This window comes from Aotus nancymaae, unplaced genomic scaffold (genome assembly GCF_030222135.1).
Source record: "Aotus nancymaae isolate 86718 unplaced genomic scaffold, 86718_ANA_hifiasm-v0.15.2.pri h1tg000010l, whole genome shotgun sequence".
NCBI lineage: Eukaryota > Metazoa > Chordata > Mammalia > Primates > Aotidae > Aotus > Aotus nancymaae.
Window position 1 is genome coordinate 45332773 of NW_026988421.1, and position 26886 is coordinate 45359658.

At 42.0% G+C, this 26886-nt stretch overlaps 1 protein-coding gene across 2 annotated transcripts; it reads right to left on the bottom strand.

Annotated features, from left to right (window-relative positions):
- Positions 1-8200: 8200 nt before the first annotated feature.
- On the bottom strand, positions 8201-19476 carry MBL2 (mannose binding lectin 2). 2 transcript variants are annotated; one of them, XM_064374140.1, is made up of 6 exons: positions 19379-19476; positions 18111-18306; positions 17334-17450; positions 15917-15985; positions 14929-15186; positions 8201-10397 (listed from the first exon to the last, which is right to left on the bottom strand). In XM_064374140.1, the coding sequence occupies exons 2-6, from the start codon at positions 18295-18297 to the stop codon at positions 10312-10314; spliced, it is 717 nt and encodes a 238-aa protein (XP_064230210.1). In that variant the 5' UTR covers positions 18298-18306; positions 19379-19476; the 3' UTR covers positions 8201-10311. The 2 variants fall into 2 exon arrangements, with proteins under 2 accessions (XP_064230210.1, XP_012323016.2); XM_012467593.2 differs by lacking the exon at positions 8201-10397 and having other exon boundaries at positions 14634-15186.
- Positions 19477-26886: the final 7410 nt, after the last annotated feature.

A 26886-nucleotide genomic window follows, 5' to 3' on the forward strand; every position in this document is an offset into this window, starting at 1 on the left:
ATCCTACGTAAACTCTTTCAGGAAGAAGGAATAAGAAACACTTTCTAATTCACTGATGAAGGCAGTATAATCCTGACTCAGCTGGCCTCAGTTGCAATGATCTCTACTTCCTTTTACTCTGGGAGGCAGCCTTCGTGGACTGACCCATCTTGAAGAAGCAGCTGAAGACTGAGAGGTTTTGACTGACAACTATGAATTTGGTATCTACGTTAATTTGAACAAATCACTTATGCCGGCATAAAATAGGTTTTCTAGCTCCATGCTGCTTTCCCAGCAATGTTGTGAGGAAGATAAAGGCAGTGAAAATGGGACTGTCAATCAAACACCTTCTGTTAAAAACCACCAGGAATACATCTGTGATGAAGCAAGGTATATTTTCTTGGTACTTGTATCAAAGCAGGCTGTACCACAAAAGGAACCACAGGACCACTCAGTCACAGTCAGTTAGGAGGGAATTCATATGGAATTTGGGCTTGTGCTTTGTGATTTTGGTTGCTCTGTCTCCGTTACCTTCACTTTTTCTTACCTTTTTCCTTTTCCCCAATAAGATGTTCACTGAATCTTAATAGGGAGTTTCTGGCAAGAAGCTATGTTCTTCTGCTACCTCCTTCAAGAAGGCTTGGTGCACATATGCCAGGCTTCTTTTTCTTCAAAGTAGAATTCACCTCTTTTGCATCTGCCATAGTCTGTTTTTGTTTTTCCCCTGGATATTCAAATCTGGACAATGGATATGTATTGTCTCTTGGTTTCATTCAACCTCCATGGGACCTTAGTCCTCCAAATTCTGAAACCACACAGTGGTCTTCAGTCATGAGTTTTCATATCTGATCCTCATAATGTCTTTCAATTCTCCCTCTATAGTTATATTTATGGTAGAGTCTCTTTCACACAAGTGGTTTGTTTTTTGTGGAATCTTGATAGTCATATAGATTTCAAAATAGATTTAGAAAATAGAGATTAGAACTTATTCTTATGATAGACACTCTCTAGAAAAATATGTTTCCAGTAGGTTTTCTTTTTTCTTTTTTTTTTTTTTTGATTGAGTCTTCCTCTGTCGTGCAGGCTGGAGTGCAGTAGCACTATCTGAGCTCACTGCAACCTCTGCTTCCCAGGTTCAAGCGATTCTCCTGCCTCGGCCTCCTGAGTAGTTGGAATCACAGGCACCCACCATCATGCCCAGCTAATTTTTGTATTTTCAGTAGAGACAGGGTTTTGCCATGTTGGTCAGGCTGGTCTCAAACTCCTGACCTCAGGTGATCCGCCTGCCTCGGCCTCCCAAAGTGCTGGGATTACAGGCGTGAGCCACCATGCCCTGCCCTCCAGTAGGTTTTTACTGGATGAGTCAGCCTGCTTTTCTTTAAAAAACACAATATGATTTTTGAGCACTTCAGCTTACAAAGATATTTGAAAGAGAAAAACTTTTCTCTATTTGAATATTTCGATCTAGCAGCAGGGTCAAAAGAATGATGAACTTCTGAGTTTCAATAAATTAGACTTGAATTTAAGATTGGCTTCTGTCTGTTCATTGAGTGGAGAGGGCTGTCTGTGATGTGGGGAGTCCAGTAGGGCTGAACCTGTTCATAACTATTGCCTTCTGGCTGTATAGGTGTCTGAAAAGGGCTGGACTCAGGGCTAGAGACTCAGTGAAAAGGGAGATGGGCCAGCCTATCCCTCTTTATCCCACATCCCTAGGAGACCTGGGCCACTGCAGCCTTCAAACTCTTCACGTAGATGGATGAACCTATGCCCATGACAACCATTTTTAAGCTCCTACACTAATATCCTGGGTGGTATCATGTGCCAGGTCCTTGGGCAGCTGAAAATATGGCCTATGGAACCGATCTGACCAGCAGCTGATTTGACAGCGGTCAAGAATGTCTTCAGGTTTGACAGTGGAGAATGTCAGTGTGCGTGCAAGAGTGCAACTGTGAGTTCTTAGGCCAAGAGTTTTGGGTCTCAGACCAGGCAAGTCCCACCACAAAGAAAAACAGGAAAAGCTTTGCTCACCTGGATCCTGGTTCAGAGTCACAACTCTACTTGGTAAAGCATCTGTCAGAGTTTTCAAGGGAGTCTCGTCCTAGATCTGGGGTGTCAGACGGTGTGATTAAGGTATGTAACAGAATTCGGGTTCCTGCAGGCTGTCTGACCACCACCAAGTCTCAGGCTTTTTTGCTCCATGTGGTTCCAACATTCATGACTGCCTACAAAGAGTTCTGGAAAGATTCCAATAGGAATCAAGGGTCTCCTGGGTCCCTCACCCCTACCACATACCCAGGAATGGACAGGAGTTACTCCTAAGACTTCCTGAAGGATGCAATTGTAAGCCAGGCCTCAGTGGCAAAAAGGCATGGGACAAATACCAAGGCATTCTCAGAAGACAGGAACCATCATAAGGACTGTCTCACTCTGTATCATCCAGTGAGGGAAACAGAGAGTTTAGGAAGGGGCAGGGATTCAGGGGACCCATTCTCGGAGGCCCAGGATTGAAGTGGGTCTTGTACCCACGTGCTCCATGGACTGCTTTTCTGCCTGACAGCCCACCCTTAGAAAACACCCTTCAGCGTTGACTCCAGTCAAAAGCTTGACTGGAGGAGGAGGACTGTGCTGTTCTCTTCATCCCAGGCTGGGGACACTAGGCTTCGTTTTAGTTCCTGTCACTCTCATGTCTTTGCTCTGCCGATTTGGCTGTTTCTATCTGTAAGGCGGAGACGCTCATCTCTAGTTTCAAATTATCCTTGGGCAGGTCACAGGTCTTATATGCTAACTTTCTGGTCTGAGTGCCCAGTGAGCTGTGGATACAGATTTAGCCCATGGCCCTGGGCCATGGAACATGGTCATGAGAGCTGCAAGGATGATGGCGAAGTTGTGCCACATGTCCTGTGGCCATGTGGGGGTTGGCATGAGGCTGACCAGCATCCATGTGTCCTGTCAGTAAGCCAGCCTATGAGGGCTGTGGCTCACAGGTGTTCACTTCTTTTTCACCTTCCTTCGGCTTCCTGGAAGGTCTAGGTGAAGGTCAAGAGTCAACAGACCTGCTGGAGAAACCACATTATAAGGAAGAACGTGGGCCTGGGCCCTATCCTTGTCTCAGCCATTGCCAAGGTGTGCCTTGCCTCCTGACTCTCTGTACCCTCATTTTGAGAAGACCGCTCTGTTGTGGACAGTCATGACCATTTGATCTGAATATGGCCTTCCAGGGGCAGCATTCACTGGGTGCCCAAAAGAGGCCTGTCCTCAATGCCCCTCATGGAACTGTCCTTTGCTCAGCAGAAGCCATAAGAACATTGGACAACTCACTGCCCCTAGTTTCTTTGCCCTTCTTGCCTTTTTTCCTCTCTCTTTTCCTTAACAAGTGTCTTGCCATTTTTCTTCCTTGATTGCTATTTGAATACATTCAATAAAGTTCGTCTCTAGGCCCCGTGAGGGCCAGGCCTTGTGCAGGATGTCTGCAGGGGATGGGCATGGTGGGCCAGGATGACTCACTGCACACTCTATCAAATCCTGGCCTTCGCTCACGTGCGCCACACTCGTGTGTGTGTTTGTGTGTGTGTGTGTGGCAACATCATAGACATCCAAGAAAGGTAGGGCCTTCCTCTCTTCCAGACATGTTTCTGAAACTTCGTTCCTAGAAAATGAAATCTGAGGACTGGCCAGGTGATCAAGGGCAGGTGGTGAGGAATAAAGGACTTGTGAGTCACTTCTTCTCCTGGGGTGGTCCTGCTGCACTCCTCACCTTGTCATGGTCTGCAAGTTTTGCCGACTGAGATCGGCAGATTGGTATGGGACTGAAATCATGATGTACCAGCAGCCTGGCCCAGCTCACTGCTCTTCACTCTGGGGCAGAAGCTGTGGGCTTAGGAGGAGGGAGGGCCTTTTTCTTTCTCTTCCATAGGGTGCTGGGGAGTTCCAGCTCTGGTCATTGTGGAGGAGGCTGATCAGTGCCACCTTCCCACAGATACCAATGATTCAGTTTGGGCAAATGATTCCTAAAAAAGCACCTCACAGAAGGTGCTGGAGAGTCACCCAAGTCAGGCAGATTCTGGAGGAAAAATATGTGAAGGAAGAGGAACTGCTGGAGATGTGATCTCTAAGTGTGCATCTTTTCGGACAAGGGCAAGCCCGGATGCTCAGTAAACACTGAAATTCACCACAATGACGCAGGCTCAAATGGAAAATCTGAAAAGTCCCACATTTGTATGAAAACAAACTTTTTCACATAGTCAACCTCAAGTTCAAATTGCTTTCTTGGTGAATTCTATCAACTCTGAAGAAGAAATAAACTTATGGGAACTCCATCAGAATATACAGGAAGAAGGAATATGATGTGAAATTGTGAGATACCAGCAATACTCTGCTACCCATAATACAAAACGGTGTCCAAAATAAAATGACAGACTAATATAACCCATAATCTTGCCCACAAAATTGATTATAAAATATAAGCATGCCAAACGAATAACCTATGACAAATATAGGACATCATGGCCAAGTGGCATTTATACAGAATTGCAAGTTTATATTTTATTGTGTAACTTTGAAATGCACAATGTTAATTAAATCAGCGAGACACAGTTGAGTCACTTCAACATATTTGAAACATTAATACATAAATTTCATCACATATTTATTTTAAAAATAGGTGACTTATGTATTAAAAATCCCAGCAAATTTGAAATAGAGGGGAATTTTCTCCATGTGATAAGGTACATCCATGGAGAAAATTAACTTAATATGATGTGTGAGGCGTGGAAATCATTTCTCCCTGTGATTGAGAGCAAGGCAAGGATATTAGCTCTCATCATTCTCTTCAACTTTAGATAGAATATTTAGCAAATGCAACATGGCAAACAAAAGAGAAATCAGGCAGAATGTTGCAAAAAAAAAAAAAATAGTATCACTTCCTTATTCACCAAAGACATGAATTGATATGAAAACATTTAAATGAATGTATTTTTAGACCTGTGGAACTAATGAATATGATTAGCACAGTTTTACATTATAAAGGTAATGTACAGAATTCATTTTTGTTTCTATGTTTTTAGCAACAGGTCATTGGAACATAAATGAGTCAGTAGAGTACAATGTCAATTCTCACCACCATAGTCTCTAGAGTCAACTCTATTTTAATCAAAATTCTAGAGAAATTAACCAGCCAATTCTACAATTGATACAGCATGCATTATCTGAGGAATTATACTACATATTTTCAAGACTTAAACTATAAAACACAGCAATTAAATAGTGTTGAATTGGCATGGGATGCGTCAATAAACCAGTGGAGTAGAATAGATAATTCATACATGCGTTTGTATGTAAAAGTAGACACGAGGTGACCCCATTGATCCTGAAAGAGGAGTGACTGGAGTTTGCCTCAAAACTCGCGGACACCCTTTACAGGAGAGGGGTGCTACTGTTGGTGGGGGCCACTGCATAGAGACTGTCCAAAGGACAGTCTGTAGTTTTTCATGAGTCCTAAGGAGAAACCCCCGTGCATACTTGTTTTAGTGTCCTAGGGTGACTGTAGTAAATTAACACGAACTAGGTGGATTAAAACAATAGAAATTCATTTGCTCCAATTTCTGGAGTCTAGAAGTCTGAAGTCAAAGCGTTGGCAGGGCTACACTCCCTTCAGACACTCTGGGGGAGAATCTGTTTCTTGCCTCTTTCAGCCTCAGCTTTCTTCTTCCTTCCTTCAGTGTTTGCAGATGTTTCTTTGCTTGTGGCTGCATTGCTCCAGTCTCTGCTTCCTCATTGCTTCCTCTTCTTCTGGGCGTCTGTCTCCACACTCCCCCTGCCCATCTTGATACATGTGATTTTATTTAGGGCCTGCAATGGACTGAATGTTTGTGTCCTCTCAAAATTCCTATCTTGAAATCTCACCCTCAATATGATGGTATTAGAAGTTGTGGCCTTTGCAGGTGATTAGGTCATGAGAGTAGAGCCCTGATAAATGGGGCTTGTGCCATTATAAAGGGGACTCCGGAGAGCTCTACCAGTCTCTTTCTACCATGTGAGAATACAAGGAGCAGTCAGCTGTCTAGAACCTGGAAGAGGCCCAGAACCTCACCAGAACCTGGCCATGCTAACATGCTGATCTTGGACTTCCATCTTCCAAGACTGTGAGAAATAAATTTGTTATTTACAAGTCACCCAGTCTACATTACTTTGTTATGGCAATCTAAAATGACTAAAAAATGGCCCAACCAAATAATCCAGGGTAATCCCTCCTCTCAAGATCCTCAATCATATCACATATAAGATAGTGTGCACTATTTTGCCATGTAAGGTAATAGTCACAGGTCCCAGAGATTAGGGTATGAATATATCGTTGGAGGTTACCTTTCAGCTAACCACAATACCTTTCATATAAAATTGGTCAAACTGATAGGCCCAAACTAACCATTACTATTCAGATATTGGAGCCCAGAAGGGTGCTCTGAGGGAGCAGTCCCTGCTCTGGAGCAAGCATTAATCTTCTTGACTTCCCTGGTGATGCATGTGGAAGTCATAAGCACAAAGGATTATGCTATTCCATTTCATATTCTGCACAAAGAACAGAATATAAAATGGAATAGCATCCCGTTCATTTCCACACCCCTCTGTTTCATCCATCAGGCTCCTCTGAGTAGCAAATGTACAGTTATAGGGTGCCCATTCAGGTGGAGAAACTTCCTGGGTCTGGGGCCTCCCTTAGGCCCAGGTAGGTGTGTTACTTTCCTCATGAGACCTACTAGACCTGTGTTCTTCAGGTCCATGAGGGTGGTGATGGACTCATGGACACAGAGTTCTCACTGGGCTGATGAATGACAGCCTTTTGCTGGCAAAGGCCCTATTTCTCTCCATGATCATGGATTCCTGCAAGATCAGAGCTGGAGAAGAGAGGGATCACAGTCAGGACTTTGATTAGAATCTGGCTTCTATGCATCTATGCGTGTTTGTATGTTTGCTATGTAGGTGTTTACTTTGTGTGTCTCTTGGGTGTTTGTTGTATGTGTGTTTGTGTGTATGTAAGGAGGGGTATGGTACTGCCTCATCATCTTTTATACGTGTCATGTCAGGTCTGTTTCCCACTCATGTCTGCAATCAGTTGATTTCAACCTCCATCCCACCAAGAGTGGCTTCTCTTCCTGCGTTTGTTAACCCAGGATCTCACTGTGTCTCTCTGTTCCTGTTCTTCAGTGTGAGAGTGGCTGTCCGTCTTCAGCAGTTTGTTCTTTTGGCATCTCTAAGTGACACCTCATCAGGTGGGATGTTAAGGGGAGACCGATCTGAAAGGAAGAGCTAGGTTACATAACACTGGCCAGAAACTTGGAGAGAAGAACCAGAGGAATTGCTTGAACCTGTTTATGACCTGGAATATGGATTAACACATGGAGAATGTGCTTGATGACATGAATTTGGAGTGAGACAGTTGTGAATTTTCAGCTTTCTAAAGCTACCTCACATGAACTATGAGCTCTCTGCGAGTATCCCATCTCTTAGATTCTCTTTTCCTCATTTGTAAAATGATGTTTTATAAGGTCATGGTGCAAAGTTTCTAAGTACAAAATATGGCACATAACAGGTACTCAGAAACCCCTTCTACAAGTTTTTCTTCACCTCTTGTTCCACTCTGATTCTCCTGAAAAGATTTAAATAACGTGGCACCCAACCTGTGCACACACCTGGCTCACTCCTGGTCCTCTTCCAGCCAGCTGCCTGCTACTCACTTTGGTTGCAGTGACCAACTCCTGCTCTGGGTTACATGGGCTCGTTGGGCTCCAAAGTTCCCCCTCACCCTTAGCTAAAAACCTGGTGTCTGCCTGAGGTGGCCTGCAGCTCCTTGCCCAGACTGGCCTTCAGTACTGTGGAGACACCTTCCTGTGAGGTCAACATCAAAAGCATCATTATGCTCATGAGTGTGGGCAGGCCCCAGCTCTTGAATCTCACACACCACAGTAGCCCACTCCCTCCTCATGAATCCTCCAGTGGGGACGTGAGCCCAGACCCAGGAATGACTTTTTATGGAGGTCCTGGAAAGCACATGAGAATATCTCAATTCTCTCTCTCTGTCTGATTTTCTTTTCCCCATCATAAGACTGAAGCTCAGAGGATGTTTTCCAGGGAACAATCCAGTCTACTGTAGTATATACAACAGGAGTCTCCATTGCCAAGTATATTAGTTTTCTAGGGTTTTCATAATAAACCACCACAAACTGGGTGGCTTAAAACAACATAAATTTATTCTCACACAGTGCTGGGGGCTGGAAGTCTGAGATCAAGGTGTTAGCAGGGTTGGTACCTACTGGAGGCTCTGAGGAAGATTCTTCTATGCCTCACTCTCAGCTTCTGATATAGGCCATTACAGGTAAACAGCACTGAGGAATTAGCAGCAGCTTCCTGGCTGAAAGGTTCATCATATTCTGTGTTCTCTCATGGAATGGAAGATTTTAGTAGAAAACAAGTTTATAGGCAGACATTGCAGAAGAAGCTGGCAGAAGTTTCTGACACCAGTATTGTCCATGACCTTTGGCATTCTTTGTCTTAAAGACGCATCATTCCAGTCTCTGCCTCCTTCATGACACGGCATTCTCCCTGCGTGACTTTGTGTCCAAATTTCCCTCTTCTTATAACGACAGCAGTCAGTGGATTAGGGCCTGCTCTAATATCCAGTGCGGCCTCATCTTGTCTTATAACTGTAATATTATAAACTGTAATTTAATTATAAACCCTAATTCCACATAAGGGTTTGTAAGTCTTGGTAGTTAGGGCTTGGATAGATTTTTTTTAATTGTTTTTTTGCAACACAATTTAACACACAACATTAAGGAATGCAAATTCCTGACCAAGGACACTGAAGAAGGCTTGCCCTGTGCTTCATTCCTCCTCCTTTGGTAACTGGCCATCTCTTCCCAGTTTTCTTTTTATTACTGAGCTAGAGCAGTTGCTTCTGTTTCCTATGTATCCTTTGACAGATACAGGCTAGTACTTGCAAATATTTTTCTCCCAGTCATGGTTTGCCTGTTTTCCTAATGTTTAACAAACTGAGTTAATCTTTAATTTTGATGAAATTCAATTTATCATTTTTTACTTGAATAATTGAGTTCTCTAATCTAAGACAATTTTGCCTAATGCTAAGTTACAAAGGATATCTGTACAATTCAAACCTAGATTTTTTAGCTCTTATGAAATACAACTTTGAAAGAAGACAGCAAGCAAGAGAGAGAGAATTGAAATGTCAATAGAAAACAATGTAACACAACGGAATGTAGCTCTTATGATCCTTTTACTTCTATGTTGTCAGTCGTCCTGTCTCCTCTCTTGTTCTGATTTTACTTGAGTCTTCTCTGTTTTTTTCTAAGTTATTTTGGCTAAAGTTTGGAAATTGTATCTTCACAAAAATTAACTTTGAGTTTCATTGATCTTTTCTATTTGCTTTTCTACTCTGCATGTCATTTATTTCTGTTCTGATCTTTATTTCCTTCTAAAAGATCAAAATATTAGTGAGAATATAGAAAATATGAACAAGATTAATATTCTGACCTAATGTCACACTAACAAACTATAAAATCCACATTATTTCCAGTGCACATAATACATTTACCATTCTAAATCATAACCTAGCTCATAAAATTAAATCTTAACAAATTTCAAAGACTGAACTCACATAAAAGTGTATTTCTGGTTACAGTAGAATTAAGCTATAAATAACAGGAATATAACTTTTAAAAATACTCAAATATTTAGGAATTAAACCACACACTTATAGATAAACCATGAGGCAAAGAAGTCACAATGAAAATTATAAAATATTTTAAATTGAATATGAAAAACATATTTTTAATTGGTGACAAAAGATACATATCCAAACCTGTGGTATGCAGCTGAAATAGTTCTTAAATAAAAATTTATAACTTTAAATGATTATATTAGCAAAGAAGGAAAGAAGATAGTCAGTTCTCTAAATGTAAATTAAAATAATCTAGAAAAATAATGACAAATTAAACCCGCAGAAGATTGGTATAAGAAAATGACAAAGATAAGAACAGATATATATAAACATAATCATAGAGGTTAGTAGAGAAAATACCAAAAAGAAGTTTTTGGAAAAGATTAATAAAATTGACAAATCCTTTGCAAAACTGATTAAGAAAAAAAGAGATAGGCCGGGTGTGGTGGCTCACATCTGTAATCCCAGCACTTTGGGAGGCTGAGGTAGGCAGATCACTTCAGGTCAGGAGTTTGAGACCAGTCTGGACAACATGGCAAAACCCTTTCTCCACTAAAAATACAATATTAGCCAGGCATGGTGGTGGGCATCTGTAATCCCAGCTACTTGGGAGGCTGAGGCAGAAGAATCACTTGAACCTGGGAGGCAGAGGTTGCAGTGAGCCAAGATTGCACCACTGCTCTCCAGCCTGGGTGATTAAAAAAAAAAGAAAGAAAAAAGAAGAGATAAAATACAAATATTCATAACAGATACGTAGACATTGCTATAGATCCTACTTATATTGAAAAGAAATATGATGAAGATATTGTAAAACTTTTTGCCAATACATATATAGTCAGAGGAAATTGACAAATTCATTGAAAAATATAACTCACTGAAACGGAACAAAAGACAGAAAGCATGAATATGTTTAGGTCATAAGGAAATTAAATCTGAAATTAAAATCAGTTCCCAACTGAAAACACCATTCCAAGATGGCTTCACTGGTGAATTTATCTAACATTAAAGTATAATTTTACACAAATTATTTTAGATAATAGGGAGCATGAGAGCACATCACAGCTCATTTTAATGAGACTTGCAAAACATTGACACCAAAACCTAGCGATTGCATTAAGGAGAAAAAAGCCAATATCTCTCCTGAACATAGGTGCAAATGTTCTAAACAAATGATTAGTAAGTCCACTCCTATAATATATACACAAGATAAAATATGACTAAATGGAGTTTATTCCATCAAAGGAGGGTTGTTTTAATTTTTTAAAATCAATTTGTATTACTTATTATTATCACCATATTATTTCATCCAAAAGTATGTATCTAGCAGCATGACCATGTGTGTTAAGGCCTCAAATATAGTATCCTGGTACTTCACTACACACTTTAAAGGTGCTAACTTATTTCATTGTCCCCATAATTTTCATGAAATAGGAATCATTATTTTCTCCCAGCTGCAAATAAATGGCCGGACTACAGAGTGGTTAAGCAGCTCCAGGTTGTGTAGCAATTAAGTGATAGAGCTGTGAATCCAGTTTAGATAGGCCTGACTGGAGCACTTGTACTCTGAAACACTTCATTATATTGTCTTTCAGGAGTCTACACCTGCTCTGGTGGTCTCTGGACATTTAGTACAATAGCAGAAGTTTTCTTAGCAACTCTTCAGCACCAGACCTGAGAATACAGTGACTAAACTTGTATGTATAGGGTTTATTGTTTCTACCAATGATTTGACTTCTAACTTAGGCAGTGATATGATTTTCTTTTAGCAAGCTTACCAGGACAAATTTCTCCAAATATTTTTTTTTCTTTAAAATCTTCCACTCAGGAGAATCTATGCTGACAGGATTTAAATCATTTAACACATATCCAGAAACCACCTTCAGGAATATTTGGATTTTCTCAAGTTGTCAAATAATAATGACTTGATTGTAAGATTATTTTTGGACGTGAGGAACTTGTAAAGCAGCTGTCAAGAATAAGACATAGGAGGCTGGACACAGTGGCTCACGCCTGTAATCCCAGCACTTTGGGAGGCTGAGGCAGGAGGATCACTTGAGGTCAGGAGTTCCAGACCAGCTTGGCCAACATGGTGAAACTTTGTCTCTACTAAAAATACAAAAATTAGCCAGGCATGGTGGCACGTCTGTCTGTGCCACCATGCTACTTGGGAGGCTGAGGCATGAGAATTGCTTGAACCTGGGAGATGGATGTTGCAGTGAACTGAGATCGCACCACTGCTCTACTGCCTGGGCAATAGAGTAAGACTCCATCTCAAAAAAAAAAAAAAAAAAAAAAAAAAAAAGAATAGGACATAGGAAATAGCTATGCAAAGGGGAACTGGGATTGAGCCCATCTTCAGCAACTTATTTTGAGACTCCAGTCATCTTCAGGGCAAGATGACAGTGAGATGACTACCACTGCTGACAGTGAGCTATGTCAGTAGTCTAAAAGCAGAGAAAGAACAGGCCGTTGTCATAGCTAGTCATTTTAAGAATTACCATCCTTCCTCTCCGCCCAGCACCTGAAGACTATATTCAAGGAAGCAGGAATGGAGTGCTGGAGAATAGAACCTTACAAGCCCCTACAGTGTAGGGGAGTAGTCGGGCAGAAAAGGGAGTTAAGTTAAATATGAATTTGATGCTTTTAAAAAGATAAATACTAATGCCTAATAACTGAAATAAAACAGAGTTAGCTTACTGAATCAGAAGGATGTTCACTGTCAGCATTTCTATTAAATATTGTATTGGCATTGCTAGCCAGTGCGATAAGGTAAGAAACAAAACTAAAGCAATTGGGAAGAAATAAGTACTGCCATATTTTCAGCTTATATGACTATGCATAGACAAAATCCAGATGAATCTACAAATCACTAGAGTTAAGAAATAATCTTATGAGATTACCAAACATCGTAAGTCTACATACAAAACTTAACTGTATTTCTGTGTGTACAAGAAAGAAAGAAAAATATTAAAAATATATTATTAAAATTACTAAAACCACCAAAACAAGATATTTTAAGATATTTATTTTAGTTTAAATACTAAAAATGTCAAAACATAGCAATATTAGTTAAAGAAGTCCTAATTAAATGGAGATACATGGTGAACATTGATTAGAGATTCAGTAGTAAGTTGTCAGTTCTGCATAAGTTGATTGATAGAGTCAATGCGGTCCCAATGGAAAGCTCATCAGGATTTTGTGGAAATTGAGAAGCTGTTTCTAATATTTATATGGAAATCTTAACTTGAAGAAGAACAAAGCTGGACTATAGTTACAACTATAAATGTACAGTAATTAAAACTGTCCTGTTTGACACAAGCATCAACATAGACTAGTAGAATAGATAGTCCAGAACAGACACACACATACACAGTTACTTAATTTATGAAAATGGACCACCCTAATTCAATGGAGGAAAAATGGCCTTTCCTACAAATAGTGCTGTATCAAGTGGATATCTGTTTTACCAGGAATAGATAGAATGTTTAATAATAAGACTATTAGGAAAAAAATGGAAACATATCTTCATGATTTCAAAATCATAAAAAAAATTTCATGATTTTGGGATGGGCAAAAATTTCTTAAACATGACACAAAAAGCACTAACTTTGAAAGAAAATATGAATAAATAAGATTTTCTCAAAATTAGTAAATTTTGCTCATCAACATTCAATATTAGGAGCAAGACAAAAACTAGAAAAATATTTGTGATACACATATAAAAGGACATATTCAGAATGTAAAAATAACTTAAAAATCAGTAAGGAAAAATATTGGCTAACTAATTTAAACAAAATACAAAAGATTTGAATGGGTACTTCACAAAAGAAGATATCCAAATACCCAATAAGCATATAAAAATGTGTTCAGTCTTATTACGTGTTGGGGAGATACAGATTAAAACCATGGGGAAACATACTTTATATCTACAGGAATAATAAACGTTAAGAGAAGTGAAAACATTGACTTTTTATAAGCACATAGAGCATCTAGGACTGCCACACGTCGCTGGGAGAATAAATTTATACAATCACTTAGGAAAACTGGTAGTATCTCCTAAAGCTAAATGCATGCTTTCCTCATCCCCTTAAAGTTCCAATTCTGGATAGGCAGCCAAGAGAAATTAGTGCACCATGACTACCAAAAAGACAAGCACAGAAATGTTTGTGGATTCTCTTTCTTAATGGCCAAAAATTGGAAGCCACCTAAGTGCCTATTAACAATAGAATGGATAAACTGAGGAATATTACTATAAGGAAACCCTACATGGCAAGGAAAAGGATGAAACTTCTGCTACGTATAACATGAATGAATCTCACAGACTTAATTCTGAGTGAACAAGACATACAACATGACACACAGTATGATTCCAACTATACAATGTACACCAACAGACAAAATGACTGTGTAGTCATAGAGGTCAGAGTAGTATTTTCCTAGGAGTTAGTACTAGGAGGAGTTATAAAGGGGTTTCTAGGGAGTCAGAAATATCCCATATCTTAATCTAGAAAGTGGATATATAGGTATGTATGTGTATGAGAAATCGTTAATCTGTTCACTTGAGATTTATGTTATTTATGCTCTTTACAGGGTTTAATGTCTCATTAAAAAGAAAACAGAGTTCATAGAGAAAGTTACAAAATAGAGTTTTTTAATACCTGAGACTTGCTAAAAAGCTATGGTATTAAACGGTGGTCATGTCATTAGGGAGCCTTCTACCCAAAGAGAAAGGAAGGCTCAACAGAGCACAGGGGTTTGTTGTAAATGGAAAAATAAATCCATCTTATTTTTATATTGCAGCAAGCAAACACTATCAAAAATATCATAGCTTAATTAAATTAGATAATGTAGTATACAAAAGATAGTGTCTGTCTCATAGTATATATTTAAAATATAATTGGTATGACTACTACTGCTGCTACTATTATGACTTCTATTATTGCTTTATTGGTGGTGGTGCTATTAGTGATCATTTTTAGTGATTGCCCACAAAGGAACAACAACACTGGATATGGGGAAATTGACATAATTTATCTTTCCAAGCAGAGTGTGGGCCTGTGGGTTACAGTAAAAAGACAAGGGGGGCCCGAGTCATGTGACCCTTCAGACAGGGAACTCGCAGATGGCTAGATAGGGGGAGGAACAGGGGACATCATTCCACCGGCCACTTCTCAGGAGCACTACACAGTCTTCCCTGGAATCGGCATTGTTGGGCTCACCCTCGTTCCAGTTTGTGTAGGTCAGTCTTCTTCCTGTCAGATCCACGAACTGCCCTTCCGTCTCCTCATCAGTGATGCCCAGGAAGGCTTCTTCCTTGACCAGACTCTGGATGGCCGTGTTCTCTGCCTGACTCATGGGGGTGGCCACGGAGGCCTGGAATTGGGCACACAGGGCCTTCACTTTGTCAAAGGTCATTGTTTCACCATTGGTCAGGAAGAGCTTCTGTCCAACTTGTTTGCCCAGAGAGAAGGTTACCCCTAAAATGTGAAACAGTGGGTGAAACTGGCTCATCCTTAAGCCCAACTCAAGGTAATTCTCAAGAAAAAGTCTTCTAGAGTAGAGTTGCCAGATAAAATATAGTATGTCCAGTTAAATTTGAATTTCAGACAATTAATATTTTAGTATATCTCTCATGTAATTTTTCAGATATACTTACACTAAAATTTTTTTTAACTTGAAATACAATTTAACTGATGCCTTGTCTTTTTATTTGTTAAATATGGCAACCCAAATGTGAACAGAGAGACTGGTGCAATGGCCTCTGTGCTTTTGGATCAGAATGCTAGAAGACATATTATTTGGCCTTCTGAATTCTAAATTATTAACTTGAGACCAAACAAAAAATATCTGAAAATATTTGCCCCAGACAGGTTAGACCTCATGGCCAGATCTCAATATCAGTGCAGCAATGGGGTATACATCCCATTTTCAGTGAGCAATATCAGATGGTAAAGGATTAGGGTCTCTGGAGTCAGACTGATTTCCATCTATAAACCACCTCTGCCATTTATTAGCTTTGTGCATTTGAGCAAGTAATTTCACTTCCCTTTGCCTCAATTTCTACCAAAATATTGTGAGAATTTTATGAGGTCAGAATATGAGAAATGCCTATCAGGGTACAGAAGATTATATGCATTGAATAAGTATTTGTTGCATTCTATTTTTCCCAAACTTCAAGCTGCCTGGAGAGTAAGAGAAAAAACTTACACTTTTTGATACGATTCATTTCTGTTTGCAGAGCTTTTCTTTCTGAGTTAACCAGGCTACTATCACAATCTAGAAAATTAGAACAAAGTAAAGAAGCATTGTTGAAAAGGAGCCTCAGAACTGTGCATATATAAGGAAGTGGAGTATCTTTTCCAAACTGAAAAAACCATTTATTTTACATTGGTGTTTATACTTTGAAGGAAGATAAAAATATGAAAGGCAAAAAGAATGAAAAATCTCTATTTCCATCCAACTCTAAACATCACTGTTTGTCTGTTTACTGTATCCCAAAGTACACATACATATCACATGCACACATACACTCTCTGATTATCTAGCAATATATAGGCCAGGTTCTTCACAGATTATTTTTTTTCCAAATAAATTGTTCTATCAAAACTAAAAAGAAATCTCTTGAGGCATTACTCTATGATGAGCTGGTGAAGAGTGACTAAAAAGATCGCAGGGTTTTGTCTTTGGAGAGGTTTTGCTTTTGTTGTCTTCTGTTTTGTTTTTGTTTTTCCTGAGTTTGTTCTGTTAGTCAGGAAACCAAGATTTCTGTGAGTTGCCCATTATCCAAGTGGGGAGGGCAGGGTCAAACCACTTGTTGTAGTAGATGGCAAAAATGGCCTCAATAGAATACAGCTCCTCTCATTAAGACATGGAGTCTGTTTCCCCTCTCCTTGAATCTGGGCCTGGTGACTTGTTTGACCAATACCATGTGGCAGAAATGATAATGTGCTCTGAGCCTTCAGGAAGCCTACAGCCTTTGTTATTTCTACTCTTGGGAATCCTGTAGTCACTGCTATGTGAACAAGCCCTGGCTAGCCTGTTGGATGATGAGAGACGTGGTTCAGTTACCCTCATCACTCCAGCTAACATTCAAACAACAGCCAGACACAGGAGTGAGACAGTCGACCACAGACACACGAGTGAGCTACAGCTTAAACCAGCAGAGAAATCACATGGCTGACCCACAGTCTTGTGATTTACACTGATGGCTGTGATTTTAAGATATTAAGTGTTGGCTTGGTTTCTTATGAAGTAAAAGATGACATCCCATGGTTACACACTTTTGTAAAAATAGGCATAATAAGCTCACACTTAGATGGCCTATATTCTCCCTCTAGGACCAAGGCCTCACATTGGACTGTTTCAGGTGACAGAGAACCCAGGCTCAGCTCCTACAGGGAGTGCCTGATGAGGGAGTTTTCTTGAAAAGTTTGTGAGTCTGTACTCAGGTACTTACAGGAATTCCCCAAGACTCTACGAACAAAGAGAGGGCTGAGGGCACTGGATCAGAAAGCAAATTTGGGTATCTTCCTTTGAAGGAACAGGAGAAGGGGCACCTCTCACCAGGTACTCATGGTCTCAGAACCCTGGGTGCACTCAGCTCAGACCTTGCTGGGGTCCTTACCTTGACTGGCTCCAGGGTCTCCTTTTTGGCCCTTGGCCCCTGGTGACCCGGAAGGCCCTGGATTTCCTGGAGGCCCCAACTTTCCAGGAGGGCCCTGCAAGCCTCTGAGCCCTTGGCCTGTTGGAAGACAAAGGAAATGTGACTCAATATCTGCGTTCTTGCTCTCTTTCTCCAAGAGTTTGATGCCCAATCCCTTCCCAGGAGAAAGGAGACCTTGACCCAGGACTGATCTTTCTGAGCCACTGCTCTCAAGAACTGTATGGTACGCACCCGAGAGCAATAACTTAAGAAATAGAGCTGCCATGTGGAGGTTGCTGCGGGGAGAGAGCTAAGTGAAAATTAACTGCATGTTTTTTTGCAAGTAACTGTGATTCTCCCATCCAGCTCACTGCCACTGGATCTCCCTCTAAATAGGCTCCCCCAATAAAACCTGGGTTTGTTTGCTGGCTCCAGGTCTCTTTGGCCTCTTGAACCTGGTCCCATCCCTACTGAAGTTAGTAGGGGCCTGACATGACAAGGACCCAGAGAAGAAAAATTCATCTTGTGTCCCATGGGATGGCCTGACCTGCGAGCCACTTTCCTGGGCAGACAAGACAACTATTTGTCACAAATTGCTGTGTGGAAGTCTGAGAGGCCAGAGAATGGGAGCTGAATCTGTTTTTAATTATAGTAGAGTTGAGAAAAATATACTCAAATAGGACATCACTCTCCTCATATCTCCAGGCAGTTTTCTCTGGAAGGTAAAGAATTGCAGAGACAGAACAGCCCAACCTGTACCTGGCTCCCCCTTTTCTCCCTTGGTGCCATCACGCCCATCTTTTCCTGGGAAGCCGTTGATGCCTGGAGAGCTACAGGCAATCACTGCAGGACAGGTCTTTTGGGCATCCTCAGAGGTCACAGTTTCTGAGTAAGATGCTGCCAACACACTCAGGAGAAGGAGAGGGAGTGATGGAAACAGGGACATGGTCCTCACCTTGGTGTGACAAAAGTCAGAGAAGATTATCTCAGTTAATCAACACGTATTTACCAAACATGCCCTCTGTCCTACAACCTGGGTGCAGGCTACACAGAAATAGATGACCCATTCCTGGCCTCTAGATGGGAATTTGGAAAAGTAAACATTCCTTGTGACATTGCGTACTATTACTTTAGCAAAGGTCGGTGCTATGACAAGCAGTGGGGATCCCAAGGAGGGGTTCACCTGTGCCTAGGCCCCTGGTGTTGCTGCTGGAAGGCTATAAATATGCTTTCCATGGCAGTGAGAATGAATGAGACTGTGCATTGCCAGCTCACTCATGCCTGATAGCTTTTCAAAAGAGAATGAGTAGAAACCTAGGTGTCTGTAGGAGCTTCTTCTTTCTCCACACGTCCCCTTTGGGTCCATCTGCCACCTGAATCCCATCTTTGCATCTGGGCAGCTGATTCCCTCCAGGGCCAGTTAACGATCATTTACTCAGCGACAGGCCTTAAGCTGCAGGCTGGTGATCCAAAGAGGAAGGTCTCAACCTCAGATTAACCTCAACCTTAGTCACCAACGTAGCCCAGAATTAACTTGAGTTTGCCTCCCCTCAGTGTTTTAGACAGGCTTGCCCATGTAAGCATTTTCTCTGGAAATTTCTCACCACGTTGTTGTTGGCAGAGGGCTAGATCCCTCTCTGTTTTCTGGCAGGAATTCCCTGTTTTCTGTGAGTCAAAACCACTGGCAATTAGGCAACTTGCCTTGAATCCCCCTCCTATTTCTCAATCTTAACCTTTCATTTATTCTTCAGAGCTTCCTTCCAGCCGTTGCCCCCTAAGAAACCTCAGCAGCCCAGCCCCATAGGTCTAAGCCTCTGAGGCTCCCTTTGAAAACAAAGACAGTCTCCATTGCGGATGAACAGGTAATGGAAGAAAGTCACAGGTGCTCCAGCACAAGCAGAAAAAGAGACCTCCTCAACCTGATTCTGCTTTCCATCCCACTCCCCCACCCCTGGGAAGCATCCTTCATGCCCCCAAGGTCATGTCAGCTCCCCAAACCCTTGATCCAGGAACCCAGATTTATTTACCAGAAATGACTTCCTGGTGTTTCTTCAGAGCAGGGACTCAATGACAAAGATGCTGACCCTCTAGCCTGGGGATCTGGCAGATGCCTCAGAGTGAGAGAGGAGGCTGGGCTCAACAATGTAGGGTCCAATCAACCGTGTGAACAGGGATAGCCTGGGGCTGGCCTTCCACTCTAGATTAATAAATAACTCTTCATAGGACTACAAGAAGTTTAGAAGCCTCCAGCACAGTGCTAGGCAGCTGTCTACTTTAATACAGCAGAATTTCTCTTTCAATTGCCACCCATTTTGGCAAATCTCATTGCTGAACTACCATAACTAGGTTCACCTGGTTGGTCATGTTGCAATTCTTGTTTCCAACAGGAAAACAGATACAAATGCATCCACATGCTCATGCACATCAACTATACATACAGACACCTGCATGTGCACACACACTCGAAAGCACAGTAGCTCTCTGTTGTACATTACAACTCGAGTAGGGTATTAATCTTTTTTATGATCTTGCTTTGTCTCCAACCTGTACCTGCTACACTCTATTGGGCCCATCTCTTAGCTCTGCCTTTCTTTTGGCCTGTCACCTGGGCAGATACCCCCTTCCCAATCCCTAATAACATAACTGATTGGCTGGGAGGGATAGATTTACCCCCAGTGGAGTCCCTCATTAATGGCACACATTGGACTAAGGTGCCAGGTAACACTACGTATCACTCCACTATCCTCCCACTGTGTTTAAGTTATATAAGTTCTAACCTTTACTGTGTACCTGCCCAAACATAATTATGGCTACATCATGACAAAGGAAATGACTTAACAGTCCTAGTTGCAGGTAGCCTCAAATTTGGAAATGCAATCAATGTCACTTTCCCAAACATTTCTTCCTGTGCTAAAGAACAAAGCCAGGAAAATAATGCATTCCACTTTAGTTTGGAGGTCCATCATAGGGAACAGGCCCGTAGCCTCCAGTTAGGGAATTATAACATCTTAGACTGAAGCCCCCACAGCCATTTGCAGGGCGATCGTACTGATGTCTGTGTCTACTGTGGCATCAATGACAGTTTCATAGCCATGTCCCAATCCCCTGTAATTTGGTCCAATAGGGGGATGGGATATCCCAGACCCCATGTAGAGCCCATGCCACCCCAAGACACTCTATGGCACCTGGGACATCTTAGCACACCCCTTAACAGCTGGCATGGGACATATCATAGTTCCAGTCACAATTATACTGTGATCTTTTTTCATAGGATGTGTACATTGACCCAGCAATTGCTGAAGTCAAAGAAAAAGGGCACACAGGTTGGGCTCTAAAGTAGACTTAATTAGGGCTATCTCAAGGTTCTGCAATAAATAAACAGAGTAAGTAGAGTCACTAACAATATTGATGGGCTGAGCAGAAAATGACTCCATGGCCAGTATCCGAGCTCCAACCTCAGCTCTCTGAGGTCTAGTAAATCCAGATAAAATGAGGAAATTATGTGGTTCCCACCAGACTGCCACTTTTCCATTCTTACCAGAACCATCAGTAAACAGCATTAAAGCTTTAGGTGTGGGGGAGTAAACTACTTTTGTAGGCATAATTAAAGGAGTATGAGATAAGAACTGAAGCAGTTTGTCAGCAGGCAGGAGGTGTTCTAAATGGCCTTTATAATCAGAGAGTGCTATCTGAAGATCTAAAGAGAGGGGCAATACTGCTTCAAATTGCTTTTTGCTCAAAGGAATTCTTATGATATAAGAGTCATAACCTAGCAACTGATTTCATCATCTGCCCTATATAGATGACTTTACTAACTAGCTGAATATAGGGAGATAGTGTTTTAGTCCCAGTATGTGAGCAAAAAACCCACTCTAGAAAGTGCAGTGCTGGGGCCATTTGTCCTATTAATCCTATTGGAGAATGGTTAGTGGGAAAGATAAACAACTGAATTGAATATCCTGGGTCTATGTGATCTAGCTGCCTTTGAGAGATAGATAGCTCTATTTCCTCAATTTCCCTTTTTGCTGCAGGGGTTAAATACCTGGGAGAATCCAGGGAGCACTGCCTTTTAAGATAGAAAACAGATTTTGCAACTTATCAGTTGTTATGCCCAAGGTGGGGCAAAGCCAGTTAATATCCCCCTGTAAATTTTGATAATCATTTAGGATATCTAAATTGCTAGTATTTAATTTAACCTTTTGAGGTCTTACTGGGTAGTTAGTATGTATCCAAGATATTACCAAGGAGAGGACATTTGTACTTTCTCAGGTGCTATGATTAAACCTCTTAACTATGTGTTCCTTTGGACAGAGGCATATAAACTTAAACGTACTGGCTTCGTTGGGGCTGCCAGTAAAATATTATCCATAAAATGAATAATTTTGCAATTAGGAAATTCTTTCATACTGGAGAGCCAAGCTTGATACTGACACATGGTGGGACCATTAAGCATTCCTTGAGGAAGCACTTTCCAGTGAAATTGGCAAGCCGGCTTTTCATTATTGATAGCTGGCAATGTAAACACAAATTTTTCTCTGTCCTGTTCTGTAAAGAGATTGGTATAAAAGCAGTCTTTTAAGTCAATAATGATAACAGGCCAATCTTGAGGAATCACCAAGGGGCAGGGGAGCCCCTGCTGGAGAGGCCCCATAGGTTCTAAGTCAGCATTAATAGCCTACAAGTTATACATAAGTCTCCATTTGCCAGACGTTTTGGAAATGATGAAAATGGGCAAATTCCAAGGGCTGTTTGATGGTTCTATATGGCCAGCTTTTAATTGCTCCTCAACTAATTCATGGGCTGTCTGTAATTTCTCTCCTTTCAAAGGCTGCTCTTCTACCCAGACAGGATTTTGAGAGAGCCACATCAGGGATAGGGGAGAAAAAACAGTGGCAGTTATTAGCCATTATTATTCCCTCCAGAGGAGGTATTGACTGGTGTTTAAAGTTGTCTTAGCTAGCACCGACCAGTCCCGTGGTGTTATATAAAAGTTGTTTGCTATGGCTTCAATTAATCCTTTCATAAATAGGCTACTGGCTCCATTTTCTCTAATCTCTTTGTAAGCATACACCTGATTGCCTTGTTGATCTCACATTTCCAGGCAGGCCAATAGCTCCCCTTCTAATGTCACTTGCCTAAGACAGGCTTGGTGGAGGGGCCTCATGCAAAATCTCCGTTTCCTCTTTGGTATTTTTACCTGGTTATTTCTGGGATGAGGGAGATGGTAAGGTTGGTGACGGTTCCTCTTCCCTTCTGGGCTCTTCTGCATGGAGCTGGACCATAAGGTCCATAACATTAGAGATGTTACTGGGACCCGTTGCCCTTGTGCATGATGTTGTTTAAAAGTTCTTCCCACTTGTCCTAGAGCTCTATGCTTAGTGTGCCTTCTGCTGGGAACCATGGGCTGTGGGAAACAACAGTTTGCATTAGGTCCTTTAATTGAGCATGCAAACTGAGGCTCCACTAGCTTTAAGCAGCTGTTTGATTGCTTTTATCTGTTGAGCTGATAACTGTTGCCACATGATGAAACCCTAGCCTGAATGATTCCCTTGAACTTGGAAATCTGGAGCAGGCACCAATGACTTACTTATTGACTTACTGATTTATTGAATTACCGACTGTGCAGTCCTTTCACCTTTGTTTTCAAGGGTTCCGTCGCGATCTGCGATCTATTGTAGTGCTCCTCACACAGGGCACCAACTGCTGGTTCCAACACGTAGAACCTGATGGAGTGACAGATGAAAAACATACACTGCTGTCAGCCCAGCCTGGGGTCCTCTGTCAGAGTCAGCAGTGATCTCGATAACCCTGTGACCTGCACATTTATTTAGTACAAACTAAATGACAAAGGTCTCAAGTAAACACCATTAGAGGGTAATTAACTTTGCCAAGCCCCTGAGTAGAGAGCTGTCATGTGCCTGGGGAAAATCAAAGATCGGTCTTAGACCACAAGAGTAAACAAGCTATTTAGACAAACTCCTCTGCATTCCTTTGTTTCTACTTCTAGCTATTAGCTCAAGGTAATAGCAAAATCTTTCCCAAGGCTTTTGCAAAACTTCCAACCTTTCAGGAAGGTTTGCATTTCCTACAATTTCTCCCACCACCGATTGACCTCCTAAAGGAGCCCATCATGGAAAGTTCAGAGGCTGCAGGGCCATGTAGTGGGGGATACTATGGAGGCCTCCAAACTCCAAAAGGAATGTGAGTAAGATGTACTTCCAGGTCCCTTCCAACTGAAGTCTTCTTGGCTTGTGGAGGGACTGGCTTCCTTACTTCCTGCTGACCCATCCACCATGCCTGGAAAAATGTCTAGGATGGTCAGAGCCACATGCCTAAAGCCAACAGTGGATATCAGGAGATCCAGGGCCTAAAGAAGACAGCAGACCACATGTTTCTTCTCTTACTTTTTAGCAGCCAGAGCTTCCCCCTGCTCCTGCTCCAGTGGCAGAAGGTGGGGTGAGGCAGTTGACACCAGGTCACTGGAGATGCTGGCTTTAATCACAGTGCTTGCTTTTATTGTGTACCTAGTCCAGAGGTCAGGAAACTGCCTGAAATTTCTTGGAACTGGGTTCAGAGGGGGTGGGTATCTGGAGGAAAGTCAGTCTAGCAGTTGAGCCACATATTGGAGTGCTGCCCAGTTACATCTGTTCTCCAGAGTCTCCAGTAGGCCTTTCCCAATAGGAGAGGCCCCTGTCCACACATAGCAGCCTGAATGTCTCTCTCCACCTGGATGCCCACTCTACACTCCACCCCACAGACAAGACCACTGTGTGCATTTGTCCTGGATTTAAAAACCCTTCCCAACACTGCTTCCACTCTGGCAGTGCCACAAGAAATCCACCTCACCCCAAGAGGTTGCAGAGACAACTGCCCCTCTGACCTGCAGGAGGACTGCCTGGTGCCCTACATTCCCTTTTTTGTAGACTAGGGTGAAATCCCAGCTCTCCCACTTCCCAACATTGTGACCTCAGTCAAGTTTCACTACCTTCATGTCCTCAGTTTCCTCTTCTGTGAAAGAGGGCACCGCTGTCTTGGCTGTGGAGTGGTGTCCTTAACTGGTCCACACTCAGAGTACATGGCACACAGCTCACCATGACAGCCTGCTTAAGATGGGCCTTCATTCTCTCCAAGGTGACTGTTCAATAGTATTCTTAGCTTGGGAAGCAGTATTCCTGGGTGACTCCATGTGGGAGGCATGGTTTGAGATTGGGAACCAGAAGGTTTGGTTTTGACTCATGAATGTGAGCTTAGACAGACCCCATATTCTGGTTGAATCTCAGTTTTACATCTTTAAAATAAGATTTTGAACCCCACTCACTTTCCTACAGGGATGCTGTGAGTAGGACAATAGGTATGAGAATGTTACTGAGCTCCAAGTGAGGACCATCAGGAATATGCTATAGTCAGATAAAATGGATTGATTATTTTTAGGGTTTTTTCTTCCTGTTTGTTTCAACAGGGACGTTGAGCACAATGGTGTACCCTAGGATTTCTCAGTAACAGGGTGGCGGGAGGGGATTTCTGTGAGACTTGGTTTTGTGTTAGGTGATTTTGGGGGAAGGGTTTAAGGAGCAGGAATCTCTTCTGGATAGGGTGCTGTCAATAAGCTGGGCAATTCTATGATTGTGTACCTTAACTTTTATTTAGGAGATGAGTAGAATTGAGCAAAGCAAAACTGTTTTGTAAAAGAGTGGCAGATGTTTACATTAAGCAGGAGAGGGGCATGCTTTCCATTTTTGTGGTTCGCTGAGTAACCTTTTATGTCTGTATGAAGATGTGATTTTGGAATGATTTGGGGTCTCACAACAGAGTAATTTGTTGTACAATGGTACTCGGTGGAAGTGTTTGTGGTCAGCAGAGAATACCATGGTCTGGCCTTGAAAGGCAGGCTGTGTCTTTCAAGGGCAGACCATGGTATTCTCTGTAGACAGCTGACAGCTGTAGGCTGCTTTCTTTTTGTCAGCAGTGTCATCTGTAATTCTAAGGTCTGACTTTCCCATACTTCTCATCCTGTACTGTCCTGTGTTCCAGTCCTGCTACTTTTTCCTTGCTTGTTTTTGCTCCTGAACTCTCTGAGGATGTGTCAATGTCATAGACCTTCTTTTTAACCAACACAAATACACATACCCACAGCATCTGGCAAGGAATACCAGGGTCCCACAGGCCCCTACGGCCATGGGCTGGGTGGTCAGAGGGTGTCATATCTGCCATATGTGCTAGAGACATGCTTACCTGTGACATGGCCTTGAACACAGGATGGCTACAGTAAAAGGCAGCTTAGAAGTTAGGATAGCAAAGACCTGCTCTTTTGCCACAGAAATCAGAACACATGTGGCTCTCAGAGTCTCCTCAGACATTCTTCCATTCTTCTTCTTCTCCCATTCTTCCTCCTACCCCTTCACTCCCAGGCCTGATATGTTCCTTCTACCAGGGTCCTCCCTCTGGGGCAGGTTCTCTCTCTTAAAAAAAAAAAACAATTTCCTGGTGGGTGACCCTCATTCATAGGTTTCTGAGGCCAGGGATACTCCTTATCCAGGCCCGTTCCTGGTACTCTTCCTGCTCTTTAGTACCCTCCTGGGAACAGAGACCTATGCTTTGGCTCACCAGGGGGACCCAGAGCAGCATGTGGCAGTGGTGACCAGACAGATTATACCTCCAAAAGGAGGTAGGTGGTTCACTGCTGTGATAAGGAGAGGGCCGAGAGGGGCACAACCGGTACATGGAAAGATAAGGATCAGAAGCACACTCTACTGGATTCAAAATTATTGGAAAGGACTACCAGTAATTTAAAATAAGTATAATCAATATCCATATAGAAATAAACAAAGATACTGCCCATATGACACAGGCAAGAGGCAGTAGAAAAGCAATGAAGTAGAAATATTAACATAGACAATAAAGCCATTGGAATAATAAACACGATAGAAAGTGCAAACCACCAGGGTGGATATTGCTGAAGAATACATCAAGGAACTGGGAGAGCAGAGCAAAGGACTCTTGCAGGACTGGGAAACTAGAGAAATGGAAGTCAGGGGTTAGACATGGGAGAGTCAGAGTATTAAAGACAAAAGAGCAAAGCTTTCTGACAAACAAAACCGAGTTGGAGAGATGGTACTCCTGCATCTAAACCAACCCAGTCACACACACAGCGGCAAGGAGCAGTGGAAGTGACAGAGATGGCAGCTTCCCAGGCCTGAAATCTGGGAACACAGGGAGGATACTACAGAGAGGTGCTCACCTTTCGAGGCTTAGCGAAAGCCACGGGCCAATGAATGCTTGGGCTCTAACCAATTAGATCACCAAACCCTCTTCCCTGTGACAGTTAAAAAGGTATTTAGGATAGGCTCAGAAATGTAGGGAGTTGGGCAGAAACACTCTTCTTCCCAACACCATCTCACTTTTGATTCTTCTGATCAGCTGCATGTAACAGCCAAGGCTGGGTACAACAGGGGAAAAAATCTAAGTGACCCCAAAGAGCTTCCAATATCATGAGGCAGCTTTCCTGGTATCCTTCCTGCTCTTTTGTACCTTTCTG

Bases quoted from the DNA above. Each gene is read 5' to 3' on its own strand.
- MBL2 (XM_012467593.2), bottom strand. From the start codon at position 18,297: ATGTCCCTGTTTCCATCACTCCCTCTCCTTCTCCTGAGTGTGTTGGCA. The intron at 17,451-18,110 runs GTACAGGTTGGG...GTCTTCCAACAG, and splicing joins GGGAGAAAAGGGGGAGCCAG to GCCAAGGGCTCAGAGGCTTG. The intron at 15,187-15,916 runs GTAAGTTTTTTC...TTCACATTTTAG, and splicing joins AATGAATCGTATCAAAAAGT to GGGTAACCTTCTCTCTGGGC.